We start from the raw sequence: 19,688 nt of genomic DNA, 5'->3' as shown, positions 1-19,688 counted from the left end.
CTGGTAAATCGATGAATAAAACATTTATGCTCCTAACTTTTTTTTACTTATTATATTGAAGATTTTGATATCTACGAACACGCACAGCGCAAAGATCTATATTTCTTTGAAAATTGCACGTAAATCGGTTAAGCCGTTTAGGAGGAGTACGGCGACATCACACGTACATAGGAATTATATTTATAAAGATCAAAACACTCTATAAATATAAAAAGTAATATTTGTTTTGTATGAATATTACTTAGAGGTAATAATAGCGTGTAATTCGCTAGTTAATATACACGGTTTATCAGGGCCAGACCGCGAAACTTCAGAGGAACATTCCTCGTAAGCTTTTAAAAAAATCCAAATTATTTTTTCCAAAAAGTTTTTATCGCAATTTTTTTGTCGGGGAGGGGTAGAAGTTTGCGGAAGGGATGCTAGTCCGAGAAATTAAAGATTTACTACATTTTCTAATCATATTTTTTTATTATTTTTAAATTAAAAAATGAGTTTTCGGAAAAAAAATATTAGGATTTTTTTAAAAGCTTTCTATAAGGAATGTTCCTCTGAAGTTCCGCGGTCTGGCCCTGAAAACCCGTGTATATGTAATATTTATTAAACAAGGAAAATTGGAAAGGATAAAGCATAAATTAACATCTTAATAAGTTAACTATTGGAATATCATCAGACGACGATAATTCTTCGTTAGCATATGTGACCGATGCCTCCCAAATCAATTCAAATCAGTATGTCTGGTTTCAGGTGATAGTTGAAATAATATTATATTTAAAGAGGAATACCAGTTTTGCCTATTTCTAAGTTTGGACTGAATCAAATCTAGGGATGAACAGTGTTTCTTTAGAGTTGCTGTTGCTGGGTGAATCCCCATTACGGTCCGTAACACGCAATAAATGCGACTTACTTACGCGATTGCATAATAAATAAGTTATTAATTCAACAAGTACCTGTGGATAGTAGGATTTTTATTTTATTATCATGGTATTGATTGAAATGCGATCTCTTAGACAAATGTGTGGGAAATCAATGTATTTACGAATGATGAAATCAGGCGATAGTGTAAATCTGAGTCAAGTATAATTGATCGTTCTCTGAGATGGTTTGGTCACGTAGAACGAATTTACGACGAAAGAATGGTAAAACAAGTATATATGGCGAAAATGAACGGTAACGTGAGACGAGGACGACCAAGGAAGACGTGGCATGATCAGATAAACCAAAATCTTAAGTCTGGTCTTATCAAAAGCCGACAGAACCGAAGGGCATGTATGACAAGATGTATGAATGTGGAAGAAGCTAGGAATGTATGCCAGGATAGACGTGTGTGGCGGTCCATTCTCTCTGCGTACCCCTACGGGGAAATGGCGTAACGGTAGTAGTAGTAGTGGATTAAGGATTTCTAGATGTTTATATGGTTTCCGATTCACAAATGAATAAATATGATTCATAGCCACATGCAAATTGACTGATTCTGGCTCTCGTGATCTAACACTTTGGATGAACATGTGATAGAAGTCTCATTCGTCACCGATGATATTAATCCTTTATTTGAGTAAACATTTTTACTAATACATAATTATAGCTGGTTGGTTATAATTAGTCATTATTATAAAATGTTTCCCCTCCGCGTTGCGCCTTGTGTCTCCAGCTCCCAGACCCCAGTCCCCAGTCCCCAGTACGGCGTCGCGCGACATTCTTGCGGTCTTGAATCCTCACTCCTCGCTGCGATGAATAATATCTCAGCGCCTAGTTTTTATTATGTTTAGTATTCCTATATATTGTAGAATCCCTTTGTGTCTTGAGCACAACAAATGGTACACAATACAATCATTTGACCTCGACATTTGAATGTCGTTTCTCACTCAAATTGGGACTATTCGAGTGTCCTGTCTGCTAAAAAGTATGTTGTATGTGTCATATGCAAATTAGACCGTTTCGGTTTATTGCGACAAGTGTGTTTTTTTCCCTCTTTTTATGTAAATATTCCTCGAGTAAATAATATTAAATTCACAACATGTTATCGGATGTTTTATCTCGCTTTGCCAACATTATAATAATAATAATCATTCGCGTAATATTGTATAACAGATATTCAAATATTTGTATTTTAAATTATTGTACTTAATCGATAAAAATACTTATTTTTAATAGAAGTTACATATATATCGTTGGGTAATTACTACAACTACGTAACTTAAAAATCAGCATTTTTGAGTTATCCACAAAAACACATATTTATATCTTCCTCCGTGAATGCTCAAATAGGCACGTCGTGATTCGTTAAAATTATATTACGATGATTTGAATGCATGACTTGTCTATTTGTAGCATTCATGGAGAAGGATAAAAAAATGCTGATTTTGGCGTTACGTAGTTGTAGTAATTATCCCGCGATATTATTATGTATTAAGCGAAGAAAGGTAATGAAAACTTTAAAAAAGTTTAAAGCAAAATAATCGTTGTTTTCGTAATGAATTACAAAATGGGTCGTACGAAAAAAGGAATATAAAACAACTTAGCAACCATTATTAAACATTTTAAACTTGTTTTTGGTGTAACTGGCCCTAATGGGTTGCAATTTTAAATCAGTTAATGATCAATTCATAATGTATTAAAAAAAACGGCTCTCACATACTAACAAGTCAGTACGAGTAACGTAATTCGTATACATCTAAAATATAAATTAATAATTATTTTATTTTAGATTTTCGTTCGGGTGTCAAATTTGAAAAAAAGGTTTTCTTCTATAACAAACCGTAAATTATTTTATTAATAGATCGCTTATGATGGTTCAATGTGTATTTATAAGCGTATCGTGATGCAATACGTAATAGGAATATTATGCAGCAGTTATGTACCTGTAATTTGGTGGTAGGTAGACATTAATACGCTGTTACAACGTCGTGGATACCTCGTGATCCTTTACCGATCAATTACCGGACACCTCGTGACCCCCGCATACTTTACAGCCAATAGCCACCCGATTCGCACAATCGCGCTCCTCTTTTCTTCTGCTTTTCCCACAATACAGGAAATTTGAACGTAACGTATCAAATTCGCCTGTAAAGTAACAGGGATTCATTGATTGTTTACGTAATACTAATTTACTGGTTTTGTAATGACCATCCTTTCCTCGGGATATTAGTTCCGTAATAATTAAAATTCAATGTCATTAAAAAAACAGACTCGCAGAAGCAAATTATATTTTCTCCAGACAAATTGTCAGCCAATGAAACAAGTATTATGATCTCTGTAAATACTTATCTTCTATATTATCTTCTCATAAAACGTTCGTTTAATAAATACATGTATATAAATTATCAATTCGTACTCAAACTACGGTAATCTATTGTACTTAAATGAAATCCACACCTAATGACCTGCAACTTTAAAAATCTTCACTAGATCACGCTAAACTTCATGCAGTTTTTTTTCAATTTTATTTAATGAATAATAATTTAATGATTCCCAAACATTGTAATTTTAGGGCCATTTTCGAAGAGTTGTATTATAAATAACTCACTGTTAGAGAATGGGAATCACGTTGTGGTAGAGCGGCATTCGTACCTCGGACCTTTGATCCGTGAGTCCGCGACACTTACTAGGACTAATTACTACTACTACATAACTCCATTTCCCGTGGGGATAGGCAGAAAGAATGAACCGCCACACACGTCTATTCTGACATACATTCCTAGCTTCTTCCACGTTCATACATTTCCTTAGATCATGTCTGCTTTTGGCATGATCAGACTAGAGATTTTGGTTAATTTGATCATTCCACGTCTTTTTTGGTCGGGCTTGTCCTACGTTGCCATTCATTCTAATCGTATATATCTGTTTACCATCTTTTCGTCATCCATTTGTTCAAAATAATTTACAAAATCGTTTCAAATATTATGTCAAAAATGAGATACGACAATTTCAACACGTTTTATTTTTTTTTACTTTTTGTACAGAATGTTAATTGTACGTTGGCGGGCTTTTTTATTGCCAAATGGCAATTTCTTTCAACCAACCAATAAAATAAAATAAAATTTTTATAATTCAAGTTAAAACATGTTTAATCGAAAATAAAAAAATAAAAAAGCTAAAGATATATAAAAATATTAATAAATGTATTTGTGTATAAATTACCTTTAATCAATACGAAAAGGAAAAAAGAGGAAAGGAAGAGAGATTAATAAAGAGAAAGGAAATATTTCTTCAGACGTGATTTAAACTTTAGACAGAGATATTGTAGTAACATCTTTGAGGGTGGATGGGAGATGATTCCACAGTCGAGCGGCATGGACACTACATGAGTTAGAGAAGAAAGAGGAATTGTGAATGGGTATTAAGAGAGTGCTTCGAGAATTAGAACGAAGAGGTAAACCATGAACTGATAAGCGTTGAAATTTTTCACGCAGGTAAATAGGAGCGTTAGGACTATGAAGTACATTGAACAGAAGTGAGAGGGAGTGATAGTCTCTCCGCTGTATAATTTTCTTTCTAGTTTTGCATGCGCCAAATTTTCGATTATTGAATAAGAAAGCCCACTAGTCTCACCCTATACAATACACATTGCCGAGTGTTGGTTATCGGCGGTAAGTGGTAAGTAGTCTCGCGAAAGGTAAAGGTTCTTGTTTGCGTTGATCTGCCGAACCTCTCTGCCTCTGCCTCTGCCTCCGCACGCACAAAATAACCGTGTCTGTCCAGCGCCAGCGCGAGCGCCAGTCGCGACTTTTTGTAATGCGTAAACTGCATTCCGATACCCGCTCTGTCCTCAAACCCCCCCTGCACTCTATACTGCATACTGTTTAACCGTGTTATACCCTCTCCCTCTCACTGGGAATATATTATCTTATCGGGCACTTCTCCCAAAATACTGCCACCTTACAGTCCTTACATCAAACCACCGAAACGTTTTCACTCAGCCAGAAATACAGATGTGCGCTTTACGATTTACGATGTTTAATATATGAAATTGTATTTAAAAAATATTTTTTGACCCTAAAATTTGTATTAATTTTCTACGCAGCTTTAATTTTTATTAATTTAAATAAAGATACGCAATATTACAAAAAAATAAAGCGTATCTCTAACTTTATGAGGCCAAGATCCCTGTGTTGAGTTCGGATACAACATAATGGAAAGATGAAGCGTGCATATTATTAAATAATAACGAAAATCAAAATTATGAAATAAACTCATTTTAATAAACATTCGGACAACACGCCTAATAATATGGAAATCTATGATTGCCATTGGTCTTGCAGCAGTATCCTGCTATGGTCTCTTTCGTTAGACGAACTCCGAATTTGTACACTTCTCCTGAAAATGGCTATCATTTTTGAGAACTTAATATGCTTATCCAGAACGTTGAACACTCTTGGGGCCACAAGTCTTGGTATTGTTTAATTCAAATTACAGGAAAACCTCATACGTGCATTCTGCCGAGATCTCTTCTTGATGTCGCACAAACTAATTCAACCAATTATTACTTATTTTTAATAAATATTACTTAGTGTATTAAAACCACTTTTCGACTTTTCTAATGTTTTTCTTTTGAGGCCTTGCTCGTCGATAATATGTTATTAATATAATTTAGTAACATTTATTTTTATTTATTTTATTTTTCTAGATTCAACGGTAAAGGTATTTTTTTTATATACGTACATATATTTATGTATACCAACATTGGTATTTCGTACATATAGATTACTATAGAATAAAGTGTACAAATTTAATAAGTTAACACCAGATAATGTAAAATATACTAAAATTTATAAAATATAGCTATCTTAGAAAAACGAGATTTTTTAAAAATTTTATACCATCATTCCCTTTCCGCACCAATAGTGCATAGGGCACTGCATTGGTACACCAATCGCAGCGTATCTTGATCATTTTTGTTATATGAAGGTAAGGTGATCAATCATACGCTTCAGTTACCAGTCTAGGGACTATGAAAAATTCTAGTGTAAAAACACCCTTTTAAATAATATTTCATAACAACCATGTCGGGAATTGAACCCGAGACCTCTCGCATGGCAGGCAAATGCTCTGACCATCACACCACAAGGCCGACTTTTGTCTACAAAGTAAAATTATGTTTTCTGTATGAAAAATAGAATATGCGTACATTTGTTTTCGATTATTTTACCATACATATCGAGACGGAATAAAGTCGATATTTGTGTACAAAAATGTGTGGATTTGTATAAAAAATTGTAGTATATTAGACAGTAACCTATAATTGAACATATTAGGAAAAATAAAATGTATTCACGTTACATTTTTATACCGAATACCTTATTTGACTTTGAAGATAAAATTGAAAATAAACGTTAACTTCCTATTGTAATACGGGCTCGGGACTCGCGTGTGTAGTGTGTAGACGCTAGATTATCTCTAGAGTCCGAAGCTTATCGCGTACATTCAACAAGTAATTTAACGTTTAAACTTGCAACTTGCAAACGGCCAATAACGAAGCACATTGTAAATTCAGTTTACTGAAAGCTCAAATTGTCGCAGCTGGGAGCCGTAACGTAAGGCAACATTGCATTTTTAATTTTGAGGGATTATTTTAATAGCAGCGGATACGAAAATGTATTTGTTTTTTTTTCTGGCTGTGTATCGCGTTTTTATTATTATCTCGCTATTTTTTACTCAACAAACTCAACGGCACTTGCACTTTTGTTCGTATCATATATGAATGTCTTTAGCGACACTTTTAATAATAATTAATGAACTAACTGAATTCTTGAAATCAAAATAAAAACAAACTGTCCATTTTGTTAATTACGTTGGTAAAATTTGTAATAACTTTTAGGCATAATTATTTTAATAAATAACTAAATAAAATTCTTAATATACATATTACAACAGAGATGAAGAACATTTTATAGAAGGGAATTTAGAACTCTAAGCATTAACAGGGCTTATGACCTGTCATTGGCTGGTTTATCTGGCCACTTTACACACTGTGTATCATTCACCATTCTGCCCATGTTTTAATGTATCTATTCCTTCAATTCTTTATATGTTGATCTTTGCGAAGTTTAAGAGTTTAAACCTTTTTTGATGTGGGTGAAATTCTGACTGAATTAGTTCACCTACATTATAGGCAACGCCTGAAAATACTCTTCATTTTTTATACTTCTTCTTGGACCAGCTGGTTTTATCAACGATATTTTGAGTTTATCCAAATTTTTGTATACATGAACTGGATCAATCAAAATTAGTATATTACAACATCATAAACCTTTTTTTGCTTTTTTGTAAATGTTGTGTTTACATATAATTGATAAATAATATTTAAATTCAATAAATTGTTGTCATTATACCAATGTCCCATTTTGTTTTTATTGGTAAACCTTTATTTGACATGAAAAAAATACATAAAAAATAGAACGATTCAGGTTGAACTTGCCAAAAGAGTCTGGCTCGTGTTTGGCAAGTGTACAAATTAATATAAAATAGAAACAAAAATGCAAGTATTTGTAATCACTGGCGCGATTTATAGATCTTTCTAAAAAAATATAAAACAAGTTCGTTTTTTTTACTTTTAAATTGTCTCCAACGTGCGATACTTTTTTTGCAAAAGGAAAGGTTATTTTTTCAATAATATATGTTCACTCAAAATGACTTTGAGGTAGCAACTATTCAACTATATATTCCGACTTAATTTTTTTAAATAAATGATTGATCATCTTTATTAATAATGAAAACATTCACATTCTTTCCAACTTCTAGTCTACCAGCCATGTTTACTCAGGTGACATAATGCGATGCAAATTGTTTACTCCTCCGCTAATGAAACTTTTGTCGTGCAGTAATTAATTGAATAATGTCGCGAATCTCGCCATACCGGTTTTACAGCAGAGGTAGGGAGCAAAAGGCGGAGTGCAGATTGACTCGGAGACGAGAGAAAGGGGAAGCGAGTACTTAGCCTACCTGTGTATGTATTCTGAAGGACTGCACTACAAGCGCAGGACGCGGGACTCTCGAAATTATTTTATAAGAAATCCAAAATCAAAATTACGTAGTTCTGTTTTCATTGATTTTCATTTGTCATTAAGTCAAAGAGCTGAAACCTTTATTGATGCTGGTGAGATTCATCTGACTGAGTTATTTATCTTACTTGGCAACACCTTTAAATGTTTTTCAGATTTTTATATGTGATATTTGTGTTGTTTACAGATACTTGAAAAATTAATTTTGTGAAAAAAATGGAACTAAATCGTGAACATTTTCGTGCGATGATTTTCTATGACTTTTGACGTGGATCAAACCAACAACAGTGTGCCGATCAACTCGCTGCGACTTTTGGTGATGAGGCACCATCTCGAGCTACCGTCTTTCGCTGGTTGAATTCAATCGTGGTCGCACTTCGTTACAGGGCGAATTTCGTGAAGGTCGTCCGAAATCGGCCGTTGTGCCAGAAAAAATCGACGATTTGCGTGAACTGATATTGCAAGATCATCATGTGACATACCTTGAGATTGAGGCATGCTTGGGCATTAGTTCCACTTGCATACATTCAATATTGCATGAACATTTGGTCGTCAAAAAGATTTGTTCGCGTTGGATACCGCATAATTTGACAATCGCTCAAAAAAAGGCTCGTGTCGATTGGTGCAAACAAATGTTTAAAAAAATTGGAGGTGATTTTAAAATGTTTGGGAGGTACCTCAATCGGACTGGTGGAAAAGTGCTTCGAAAATTGGTTCAAACGCATGCAAAAGTGAATTAATCTCTAAGGAGAATATTTTGAAAAACAATAAAACCATTTTCGATTATAAATATTTGTTTTTACTTGTCTATCTCAAAACTTAAGTAGCAACCCTCGTATTATCAAACGTCTATGACGTCATTATGTTAAATTATTTTCCCCGATGTTTTTTTTTTTTTTTACAATATTCCCAAATACGCCCCTGTAGTTTTCGTTAACATGCGATCAACACGGCAAACAGCTTTTTCAAATATTGTTCCCGAAACTTGAAGTGGTCAATTCCAGTTACTCGGAACATGAGAGAGAAGACAGTATTAAAAAACTCAATTTTATACATACGTACACATACCATAGTCGCTGCTGCAGCAGTAAATGATTTTAGACCAATTTGGTCTTCCTTCTTTGCTTATGGAACCAGATGAACCTTTGTTTTTAAGGCTGATAATGATTTATTTTCTCCTTTCCCTCGACTAACTTTGTAGCTGAAACCTATCATAAATAACATAGTTATGCAGAAAGCAGCCACCCCAAAATTTTGAAAAAAAAAAAAAATATTGATGTTATTGGGTGCAGTAAGATAAATTCTATGTTCTGCTAAAAACAGCCAGACCGCTTTCATACAAAAAACTGTAATAATCACCTTCTAAAAATGGTGTCGGATCACAAAAACGGCGTTTTTCAATTTGCAGAAAACACCCACAGCACTAGAAAAATCTTACAGTACTTTAAAAATCAGAAAAACTAGTGAAATACATAATTAGATTCTTGTTTTTAATACAAAAAAAACAATGTATTCATTGTTTATCATTTGTTAAAGTCAAAAACATTCCGAATGTCGTGTAGATTTGGCTATTCACTCTTTTCACATAAGTGCTATTATCTCAGTTTCACCTTTCTATGGCTGGCTGCTTTCTGCATAACTACGTTAAAATATGCATATGTCACCGCCAAATAGTTAAATCGGCCACTCAATCGGGGGGCTAGGCTGTTTATTAAATGCCGAGATTCAATTGAATGGCTAATGGACGCTTAGCTAACACGTAAAAACCAACGTTTAACAAAGGGGCTGAACGTCGCTTAGCGTCTTTAATTTTAATACAACAATAATAATTGTTTTATTTATTGTGTTATGTAAAGCTGGGTTAGATTAGGATAGGTTGCGTGAATTTTATTAGTGAAAAAAACATTTTTTTATTAAACTTCAGTTTCCAAAGGACTAGATTTCAATCAACCAACACGTTGGACGCTGAGCTATCTTAATTTATTCAACGAACGGCCTTGCCATTTAATTCAATGCCGGCATTGATGAACAGCCTAGCCGCCCAATGGAGTGGCTGATTTAACCATGTGGCGGCGATATACACACTGGAACTACTTTTTACACAGGGGATAACGTTGCACACGGTTCCGTGTAAAAAAAAAGTATACCTACTAAAAAAGAACAATGCTGGATAAGTTTCCTTACATAAAAATGTATTCGTGATTTAAAAAAAAAATATGGCTCGCAATTTTTTTTAAATCTTTTTTTTTTTAATATACTGGGGTGCCCATAATGCAATTTCTCTACCCCCTGGAGAGTGATCAATTTGGGGATTTTTATTTTTTCACGCGTTCACACCTTACTTCATATATGGCCACACCGATGATTAAACGTCAAATTAATATGAACACGTGAAATCAAACGTGATGATTTTCATTTATTTTTATACCAACTATACTTCTTAACACTGTTACTATATTTTATTTCTTTATATTGTGTTTTTTTTTTAAATCTATGTTGTTTATATACTCGTCTTCTTTTTTTATACCAACTTTACTTCTTAGCACTGTTCTATCTTTTGTTGCTTTATATTTTATTTTTTAAATTTAATGTTGTTTATATACTTATATTTTGTAAAACTTTCATGCATGTAAAAGCTTTATAGGCGTGAAAAAAAAAAAAAATTAGAACATTTTTGCGACCTCAAGCATTACCCTCCTAAACACTTGAATTGACCTAACCGTATTCGGTTTTTTTTTTTTCGTTTTTTTTTTAACAGTTTGTTACATCATTTGACGTTTATCATCATTGTGACCATTATACGAAACAAATTGTAGTCTATGCGAAAAAAATACTTCCCCCAAATTAACCATTCTCTAGGGTGTAGAGAAGATTCAGAATTCCGCCTATGTTCATGATGAAAGTCCATTAGAGAGGCAATTAACCACGAATTGAAATGACATTTTATTTGCTCTAGTGACGTGGCAATTTAATTATTAGTGACCGACCGATACAAGATTTTTAGACGAAACCGAAATTTAATTTCGACTTCTGTTATAGTTGCGGCCGAAACCGGATCCTATTTATATAAGGTCTCTTCAAAACGCCCAAAATTAGGCGTTTTTATTAAAATTCAATTACGAATTCATTAAAATAAGTGTTAAATAAAAGGCATAAATAACTATTTATTTAAAAAATACTACTTGAGGAGTTATGTGGAAGGTGAAATTTAGTTTTAAGTTCTTCTTTTTCCTCGAATAATATATCATATTAATTTTTATTATGAATTGTTTTAATTTCTTTGTACTTGCTTGCTATCTTATTTTCAGTTTTATGTACATATTATTACTTGTTACTATATTATTATTATTATTATTATTACCATGCCTTTATGTAAATATTATTCTGTTACAAAATGAGTTTGTTGTAACTCCTGGGAGTACATAAAAAAAAAGTTGTATGATTTAATAAAAATAAAAAAAATTAATGAGTTAATTTGTTTATTTTTAGTGCTTTTTGGTTCGTTGTTATGTTATACATATAACTTGTATTGTCACGAGCTGTAAGATGCACCCGAGTGCAGCCGAACGTAATCTGACTGGACCGAAACTCGTTTTATTAGCAGAAACTGGCCTAAACCGAAACCTAAACTTCGGTCGGTCACTATTAATTATACTTCATTGTATTTACATATTCGTATATACCTATTTACTATATAATTAACACGAAGGTATTTTCCTCTCCACAGATGGCCCGCAGCGCCGAGTCTTCCAGCTGCTGCAGCAGCGCGCGCTCGTCGTGCGGCTCGCGCGCCGCGCGCACCGAGGACAGCGGCGACTCCAGCTCCGGCGGCAGCAGCGGCGCGGCGCTGGCGGCCGCGTGCTCGCTGGAGCTCATCGACGAGGAGGCGCTGGCGGCGCTGCTGCCGCCCGAGCAGCAGGCGTGCGGCGCCGCCGGCTTCGGGGGCTTCGGCCAGACCAAGCAGGAGAATGGTGAGTGACGATGTAGCCTCGACTATCGGGCGATAGTAAAGAAAGATTTTATAGCTATCATTTTCATTCTTTTTCTCATTTTTATACAACATGGGATATTTAAGATTACCCTGTTTTAAAAATTGTAAACACCCATACAAAATGTCGCAAGAAGCCCAGGAACACGAGCTCAGGCGGCAATATTGAAGTGAGCGCTGAATGTTCGCTGCATGGCGACGATCAAACGACTGTTCGAAAAGCCTCTACAGTACTAAAATGGAAGAGAAAATACATTCTCTATCCACCCATTCAAATGAAACCATCTGCGGCGTCTAGCGGTTAAACGTCGTTTCTGGGCGCCCAATGAGAAAGTTTGGTGTTTTTTGTTTGTTTCATTTTTATTAATTTTTCATACATTTTAGAGAAACTTCACCATACAATTAAATTCTCTCATTTTTACAGCGTGTAAGAAAATATTTTTTTATCCAATTTCCCATAGCACTGAACTTCCTCAGTCAAATCAGCATATTATGTTGTCGCACCCTGAATGACAGAGATCGGCTAAAACTGTCGTTTTAATTTTCAGGCAATGATGGATTCCCAAATGGGTTAAAAAATTGATCTCCTTTATAATTTTTTTGTGGCTCTTACTATTTACTAGTTCCATGTTCCATTAAAATGTCAGCATATGTTTGATTTAGATATATTATTGAATTGTATAGACGGATCCAGCAGCGAGATGGAGCTTCCTCCCCAACTAGTCAGCGCCGCCATCCGCCGGGCTGGAGACAGCTCGAGCTCGGATGCTGAGAGTCCCTCCCACCACCCCTCGAGTCCCGCCGCCCCCCACTACGCCTCCCGCCTGCTGCAGGAGTTTGTGGCGCAGACGCAGCTCCTCAGCCACACCCCCTCCATCGCTTCTATCGACAAGGTGGCCCTCCCGGATGTCCTGGCCTGCCCCATTCCCGGAATATCGCAAAACTTCTTGTCCACCGACAACTTGGTCATCGCCAATCAGCACCTGAGCCCGCAACAGACGGAAGAATTAACTCAAATCAACAAGGATCTGGAAGAAATCACATCTGTTAGTGATAGTGTACAAATATTTCCTAACCCTCCTTGCCTGGATGATTGCGTCGATAATAGCCAATTCATGCCCCTGGACATCGCAAGTTCTAGCGCTGAAATAGAATCTAGAAATATTAACAATGCGCAAGTGGATATTTTAAATTCATCTTGTTTTGTAAGAAGTGGACTAAAGGCTGATAGTAATAGTACAAATTTTAATGAATCTCGGGAAAGCGAATGTAAGAATAGTTTTATGGATGTAAAGCGCAAGCGTGGGAGACCCAGGAAAGTTAAGGAGGAATTGAATGTCAATGCAAAAATACCTATCAACGAACTCAGCGATGTTAACAACATGGTTGTAAATTTCTGCCATGATAATGATCCTCCCAACGTTTCCCCTGATTCGGGTATTTTGTCAAATCACAACTCTCCGGCACATTCTCCTGCTCGAAGGGTTGATTCTGACGAAAGTTCCCACAAAACAAATAAAAATAAATCTCCATCTAAAAGCAGTCCCAACGATAAACGGGGCAGTCGGTCTAAGTCGAAATGCAGAATGAATATCGATAGAGACCGATCTTTATCCAGCGAAGCCAGTGTTAGAAGAAAAAATATAAATATTCCAGAAAAAAAGTGTACTAAAATAGAAACCTCTTCACCTGTCCCGAAATCAGACGTCTTAAAAGTAGACCGCAAGAAGAATGAAAACAAGTTAGATATTGCCGTATTGGATAGAATGTTATATGCAACTGATAGAGTGCTTTATCCTCCCCGTAGAAAGGTCGGTAGGCCTCCTCAGAATAAGACCAACGCTGTAAAGAAAGGCCCTGGACGGCCCCCAAAAAATAAACCACCGCCGGATTCTGGAGATAGTGACGAAGATATTCCACCGAATAGAAATGTACTTTCTGAAGTTTATGCCAAAAGAAAAGACTTGAATAAGCTCGCCGCTGCGATGCCTAAAAAGAGTAGTAAGAGTTTAAGCAACTGGAGAGATAATCAGAGCGATCACGAGACCCAAGCTGACGAACCACTGGACCCTACTTGGAGAGAAATAGATCTGAACCCAAAGTACAGAGATATTCTTTCTGGTTATAAAAGTGATCACGAAGTTAAAGCGTACAAGAGCTGCAGCAGGCTTATTGAATCTGGATATAAAAGTGATTATGGATTTAAATCTGGATATAAAACCGATCACTGTTGTAAATCAGGTTACAAGAGCGACCACAAATCTGGTTACAAAAGCGATAAGTCAGGGTACAAAAGTGATCATAGCGTAAGAAACTTGAGACGGAAAATGAGAAAGTTGAAAAAATCAAGATCTGTTAGAGATAGAAGCTATTACAAAAATCAAAAATATTTTATATCTGACCAAGAAATATTACTTCTCGCTAACAAAACATTTAGTTGCTTAACTCTAGGACACAGCACAAGTGACTCAGATTCTGAATGTAATTTGCAAAATTCGCACTTGCCTTCAAAATTCACTACCAGTAGAGAATCTACCCTCGCTGCATCTAAGTTAACTTTTGGCGCTACCAGTAGACTTAATCCGGGACTTTTTCCTCCTCAAAATAACATTGATTTGTTTGCACCAGCTCCGGTATTTAGCAATCTTGGATCAAGATTCTCTTCTAATTTATTCCACCATAATAATATTTTTAATAACACAAACAGACTTGGTTTTGCCAAAACAAACAAGCAGTATTTTGGGTCCCCATTTTCTTCATTTACACACAAGTTTGCATGTCCACCCATTTCTACTACAAGAAGTGATGGTTTGTTTAAAACATCATCACTTTCAACAATTGGAAGAGATATCTCCATAAATAACAATACATTGAAACAGTCATGTCGCAATGTATCTCCCAAGGGAAAAAAGTCACAAAAATTATTAGAAACTGTATACCCTGTTTTCAAAAGAGAGAAATCGCCATTACCGATTATCGATTTGTTTCAAAAATCTCAAAGTGCTTATGTTCCGAACAAATCGCTATCAAAAAATGTATTTTTGAATCTCAAAAAACCTCAAAAGAAACCATCTTCTCACTGGAAAAAACATAAAAATCACCTTCTAATTTCACCAGCCAAACCACATGTTATGAAATCTAGTGGAAGATTATCTAGAATGTCCAGTAGAAGTAGTGTAGACTCTAGGCATCATAGGCATAAATTAAAAAAACTAAAGAAACAAAGACGGTCACGATCAGCATCACGAAATAGGGAGACTTGTAATAAGTCTTTATCTGGTGTTGTCGATGTGAAATTCGGACAAGAAATGGAAAACCTTATCAATCACTTTGTTAAAATGTGCCATTCTGTGCCCAAAATAGTTTCTCAGCAATCTACTAAAAATAATAGTGATAAAGTTGTACCTGAAAATATATTGAAATGTGTGAAGCGTACTTCAAAGAAACGCAAAGGTCTGGATAATCCTGAAGCTCTAACACCGATCTCTAAACGTCGCCATAAGAAACAGCTACAAGAATCTCAAACCAAAGGCAGTAAAGATAAAGATACGAGCGCTAATGAACATAAGCTTCCTTTAAAAAAAAGGCATTATCATATAAATTCTTCAACAAATAATACACTCAGTCTAAGTCTGGTTGCCACAGAGTTTTCAGATGATCTAAAAACGGAAAACTCTAAAAATGCAGATGCTTTTCTTTGCACAGAATCCAACTGTCCGGGAGATCTTAAGGATGAGACTGTTAAAGAGAAATCTACTGTAGTACCAAAAACTGGAACCAAAACTACTAGCACAGGTGAATCTAAAACCAAAAAAGATGTCGTACTTAATAAAACTCCAGAAAGTAACGTAAACAGTGGCAACCACGAATCTAGCAAAGGAACATCGACATCTACTACTAGTCCTTTATTGTTAGATATTGATGAGAATGCTGATAGTTGCAACAGTAGAATATCACCAGCTTCTACAGGTACGGATGATGATTTGAATATCAAAAAACCTACCGGTGAACATTCTGAATTTTCTAAAAAAATATATGAAACCTCTGAAAAGTTAAAAGCTTTCAATAAAATGGTTCACGATTTGGAAAAATGTTTGCCTAAAACTAAAGAAAGTGAATTGTCAAAACAGGATACAAATAAAGTAGTCGTTCTAAAGTCTGACAATCGTAATTCAGGGAATTCAACCGCAGTTCCTCTTTCTAATAGCAATTCTGTTGGTACGAAAAATTCTCCTCCTATTGTTACTCCAAAGAAAAGGCATCGCTTGGAAACTGATCGTTTGGCTAATTCTAGTCTCGATCTGGTTGTTCAAAGTTTATCCAAGAAGCTTTCAGAAGACAAAGCATTGTTTACTGAAAAGAGCCATTCAGAATCATCTAACAAACATTTGGATGTTTCTAGTAGCAAGCACCAAGATGACAGTAGTTCGTTGAATACAAGTGATGATTCTAAAAACGATGATATTTCTCCTGAGTCTAATAAAACGCATTCCTCTCGAGCCAGTAGTAAAATAGCAATGGCAACTCCAAAATCTGAAATAATTACACGAAAAAAGAATAGGCTAGAAGGGTTAACTAGTAATTTAGTTTCAAAAATTAATCCTAGCTCAGCTACAAAAGTTTTGGACACATTGATGAGTAACAATTTGAGAAAATCTATAGAATCTCGCATAATGGAAAGGAATAAGTCTGGAAACAGTTCTAGTGATTCTAATGAAAAGTCTTCTGACAGCTCAAAGTTTTATAAAGATAACTTGAGTTCCATAAGTACAAGAGCAACTGTTATCAAATCTCCAATTTCTAAATTAAAATTGCCTGCTGAAGCTAAAAAGCTCCCAAAAGGAACAGACATTCTTATAGAAGAAACTGTTGTTGTCAATGTTGATAAACCTACTGGTATCTTCGAACCTTCTGTCGACATTGAACTCCAGATACCGAAGTCATCGATTTCCATCAATCACATGTCTATGGAAACAATTAAAGGTGGTAAGTTTTCTAATAAGCCTTCCGATAATAAGAATGCTGGAAAAGTTACCAAAGTCAACTTGGAAGGTGAAAGACAAATACCTTCATTATCCCTTCCACCGCACATCTCTTCGGAAATTTCTAACAAAAGCAAAAAGATTGAATCTATAGCAGCGTTCATATCAGATAAAATTTTAGAAAGTGGTCACAATTTAAGGCACTCTAAACGAAATCATTCTAGTGAATCTGAAACAAAACCGACTGACACATCTACTCAAGTTGACAGCAAAAAGAAAAAGGTAACTTCTAACATATTAAAAGAAAGTAAACTCAAATTACCACCTAGAGTATTGCAAACCAAGAGCCAAATTGAAAAAGTTTCGGAAACATCCAAAGCAGACTCCCCAAAACCGATATCTGAAATTGAAAATGTCGCTATTAAAAATGTCGAAAATGTTAAAAGCACAAAACTTGCCGATTCATCCATGCCTTTAAAAAAGAGAGCCAAGCGCAGAAAAACTATTAATAGGACAGGTTTTCCCAGCATAAAAAAGAAGCGAAAAAAACTCAATGTACCTACTTCTTTGAGCGATGAAACTGTTACTGATACTTGTACAGAGTCTGCTCCAGAAAGTATCAAAACATGTTCTGCCTTCGATAGAGTGCCCAAAGTTGGGGAGGCCACCAATACTTTCCTAGAGAGAACAATGAGAAAAAAGCAAGGTGAGCTAAAAGTTATTCTTAACAAAGATGACTGTCCTAAACAGGGTAGGGTTTCTGTCATCGCTTTGGAACGGTTACAAGGAAAGGTTGCTATTGATAATAATAACACTTCTTTCATCAACAAGTCATCGATACTTACAAACAGCTCAGAGGCCATTACTGTCAATGCAGGGTTGGCAAGTGGCAGTTCAAAAAATAGTATACAAACAAACCCAGAATTAGAGTCTGTTTCGAAATGGGAGATTCTCAGTGAGACTGATAGTATACCACCAATCTCCTCAAGCCTGTTATTAAATGACCCAGAGGATAGCATCCCACTGAGCCTATTAAATTTCAAATCGGAAAGACCTAATAGCAGACTGGAAGTTAAGAGTGACAGACTGAAAAGAAAAATTCGAGATATATCACCGTGCGACAGTTTGGATAGTGTAGCAACATGCAAGCGAATACCGACTGGACAAGTTTCTAAACCCAAATCGAATGCCGTATCCGATAAAAGAAGTACAAGAAGTAACGAGATACCTGACGCTGGTGTTATAGATGCTGATGATTTACCTTTAATTATGCCCAAGTCGAAGGGTAAAAAACTTAACTCGAAAGAGAAACCTGCGGCTGACCAATCTAAACTTGAAAAAATTTCTAAAGAAATTGTCGAGGACCAAATTGATTCTGCGGCGGAAAGTTGTAGTGTAAAGAGGGTAGAACATCGAAGAAAGTCAAGAAGTTGTAATACCATGAAGAGATTGAGAGACATGACACCCAGCTCCCGAGATAGCTCTTTAGAAACTGTTAAAACAATCAAACGATCTCCCAAATCCAGGGATACTTCTGTAGAGACTGTTAAAAACATGCAAGAAAACTGTCTAGAAAATGATCCATTGCCTCTCCAAGAAAAGGAGATTGATTTTGAAAAAAGCATCGATGTTTTCTCCAAGAATATCATTAGTAAAAAACGCATTATGTCTTCGCGGGATGATAGTCCAGCCAGCAGTGTAGAAAGAGGTTACAGAAGTGAACGAGAAAAAGGAACCAACAAACGCAATCAGAAAGCTAAAAAGAAATACCTGGTCGCCGGATTATTCTCAGACTACTATAAGGAAAATGAGTAAGTCCCATTTTACTATATTATTTTTGTATTACGTATATAACGATGCATTAATAATAGAAGACAGGTTGCATTTCTTAGATTTTCACAGCCATTCAGATGCAGGTTAATTTTTCTTAGGTTATTGTGCCGTCTTTTATTTATACTCTTTGTCAATAATTTAGCTTGCATTGCAGCCTGCATCTTTAGAGTTGATAAGATCAACACTTGGCACTGTAACCCAGAAAAACTGAATATGTAATTGAAACGTTATACAGATACGAGGTTTGTTCAGAAAATAATGGAAATGTTTAAATTTCGCAGGTTTGGAGAGTCCGATTGTCAATTAAAAAAATAAATTATGTTGCTATACATGCCCCTGAAGTATGCTAAAATTTTCAGCTATATTTATTGTTTACTTTGTCTGTGCCAGCTGCTAAGGTTAGACGTGTTTGGCCTGACTGGCGATCCAGAATGCCTCCACTGGGACAATTGAGCCTTAGTTTTGACGTCGTATCCGTAAACCCATGTTCACCTCACCATAGGCCTTTGTTAACATTTCACACACTTTATTTCAATTTTTACACAAAATTTTATACAAATTCTTTGAACCATTTTTTTTAACAAACGAAAATCGCCGAGCTCATAAAGACACGCCTAACAATGAATTCAGCAGCTGTAAAATCTTCAGCTGCCGAAAATTTTAGCATACTTCAGGAGCATGTATACCAACATATTTTATTTTTTAAATTGACAATCGGACTCTCCAAACCCACGAAATTAAAAAATTCCCTTTTTTTTCTGAACAAACATCGTACGTTTGGTTCTAGCACCGATTATATTACAAAGAGCTAATTAAGACACCCCTTTTTGCCTTCTTTTCTGAATTTTGGATACATTGATTTCTATTACATAAAAATTGACAAGGAAA

At 35.4% G+C, this 19,688-nt stretch overlaps 1 protein-coding gene across 2 annotated transcripts in view; it reads left to right on the top strand.

The window, feature by feature from the left end:
• Window positions 1–19,688, top strand: part of ash1 (histone-lysine N-methyltransferase ash1) — a 155,805-nt gene that overhangs the window by 117,668 nt on the left and 18,449 nt on the right. For both annotated transcript variants that reach the window (XM_088242515.1, XM_088242507.1), the window contains exons 3-4: window positions 11,725–11,968; window positions 12,670–18,778. In XM_088242515.1, coding sequence (XP_088098641.1) covers window positions 11,725–11,968; window positions 12,670–18,778 — 6,353 coding nt within the window. The remainder of the gene's footprint in view (window positions 1–11,724; window positions 11,969–12,669; window positions 18,779–19,688) is intronic.

Source organism: Micrasema longulum, unplaced genomic scaffold (genome assembly GCF_059751315.1).
Source record: "Micrasema longulum isolate JH-2025_06_02 unplaced genomic scaffold, ASM5975131v1 h1tg000017l, whole genome shotgun sequence".
In the NCBI taxonomy this organism is placed as follows: domain Eukaryota; kingdom Metazoa; phylum Arthropoda; class Insecta; order Trichoptera; family Brachycentridae; genus Micrasema; species Micrasema longulum.
Note: the sequence above shows the minus strand (reverse complement) of the source record. Positions and strands in the feature narration are given on the sequence as shown.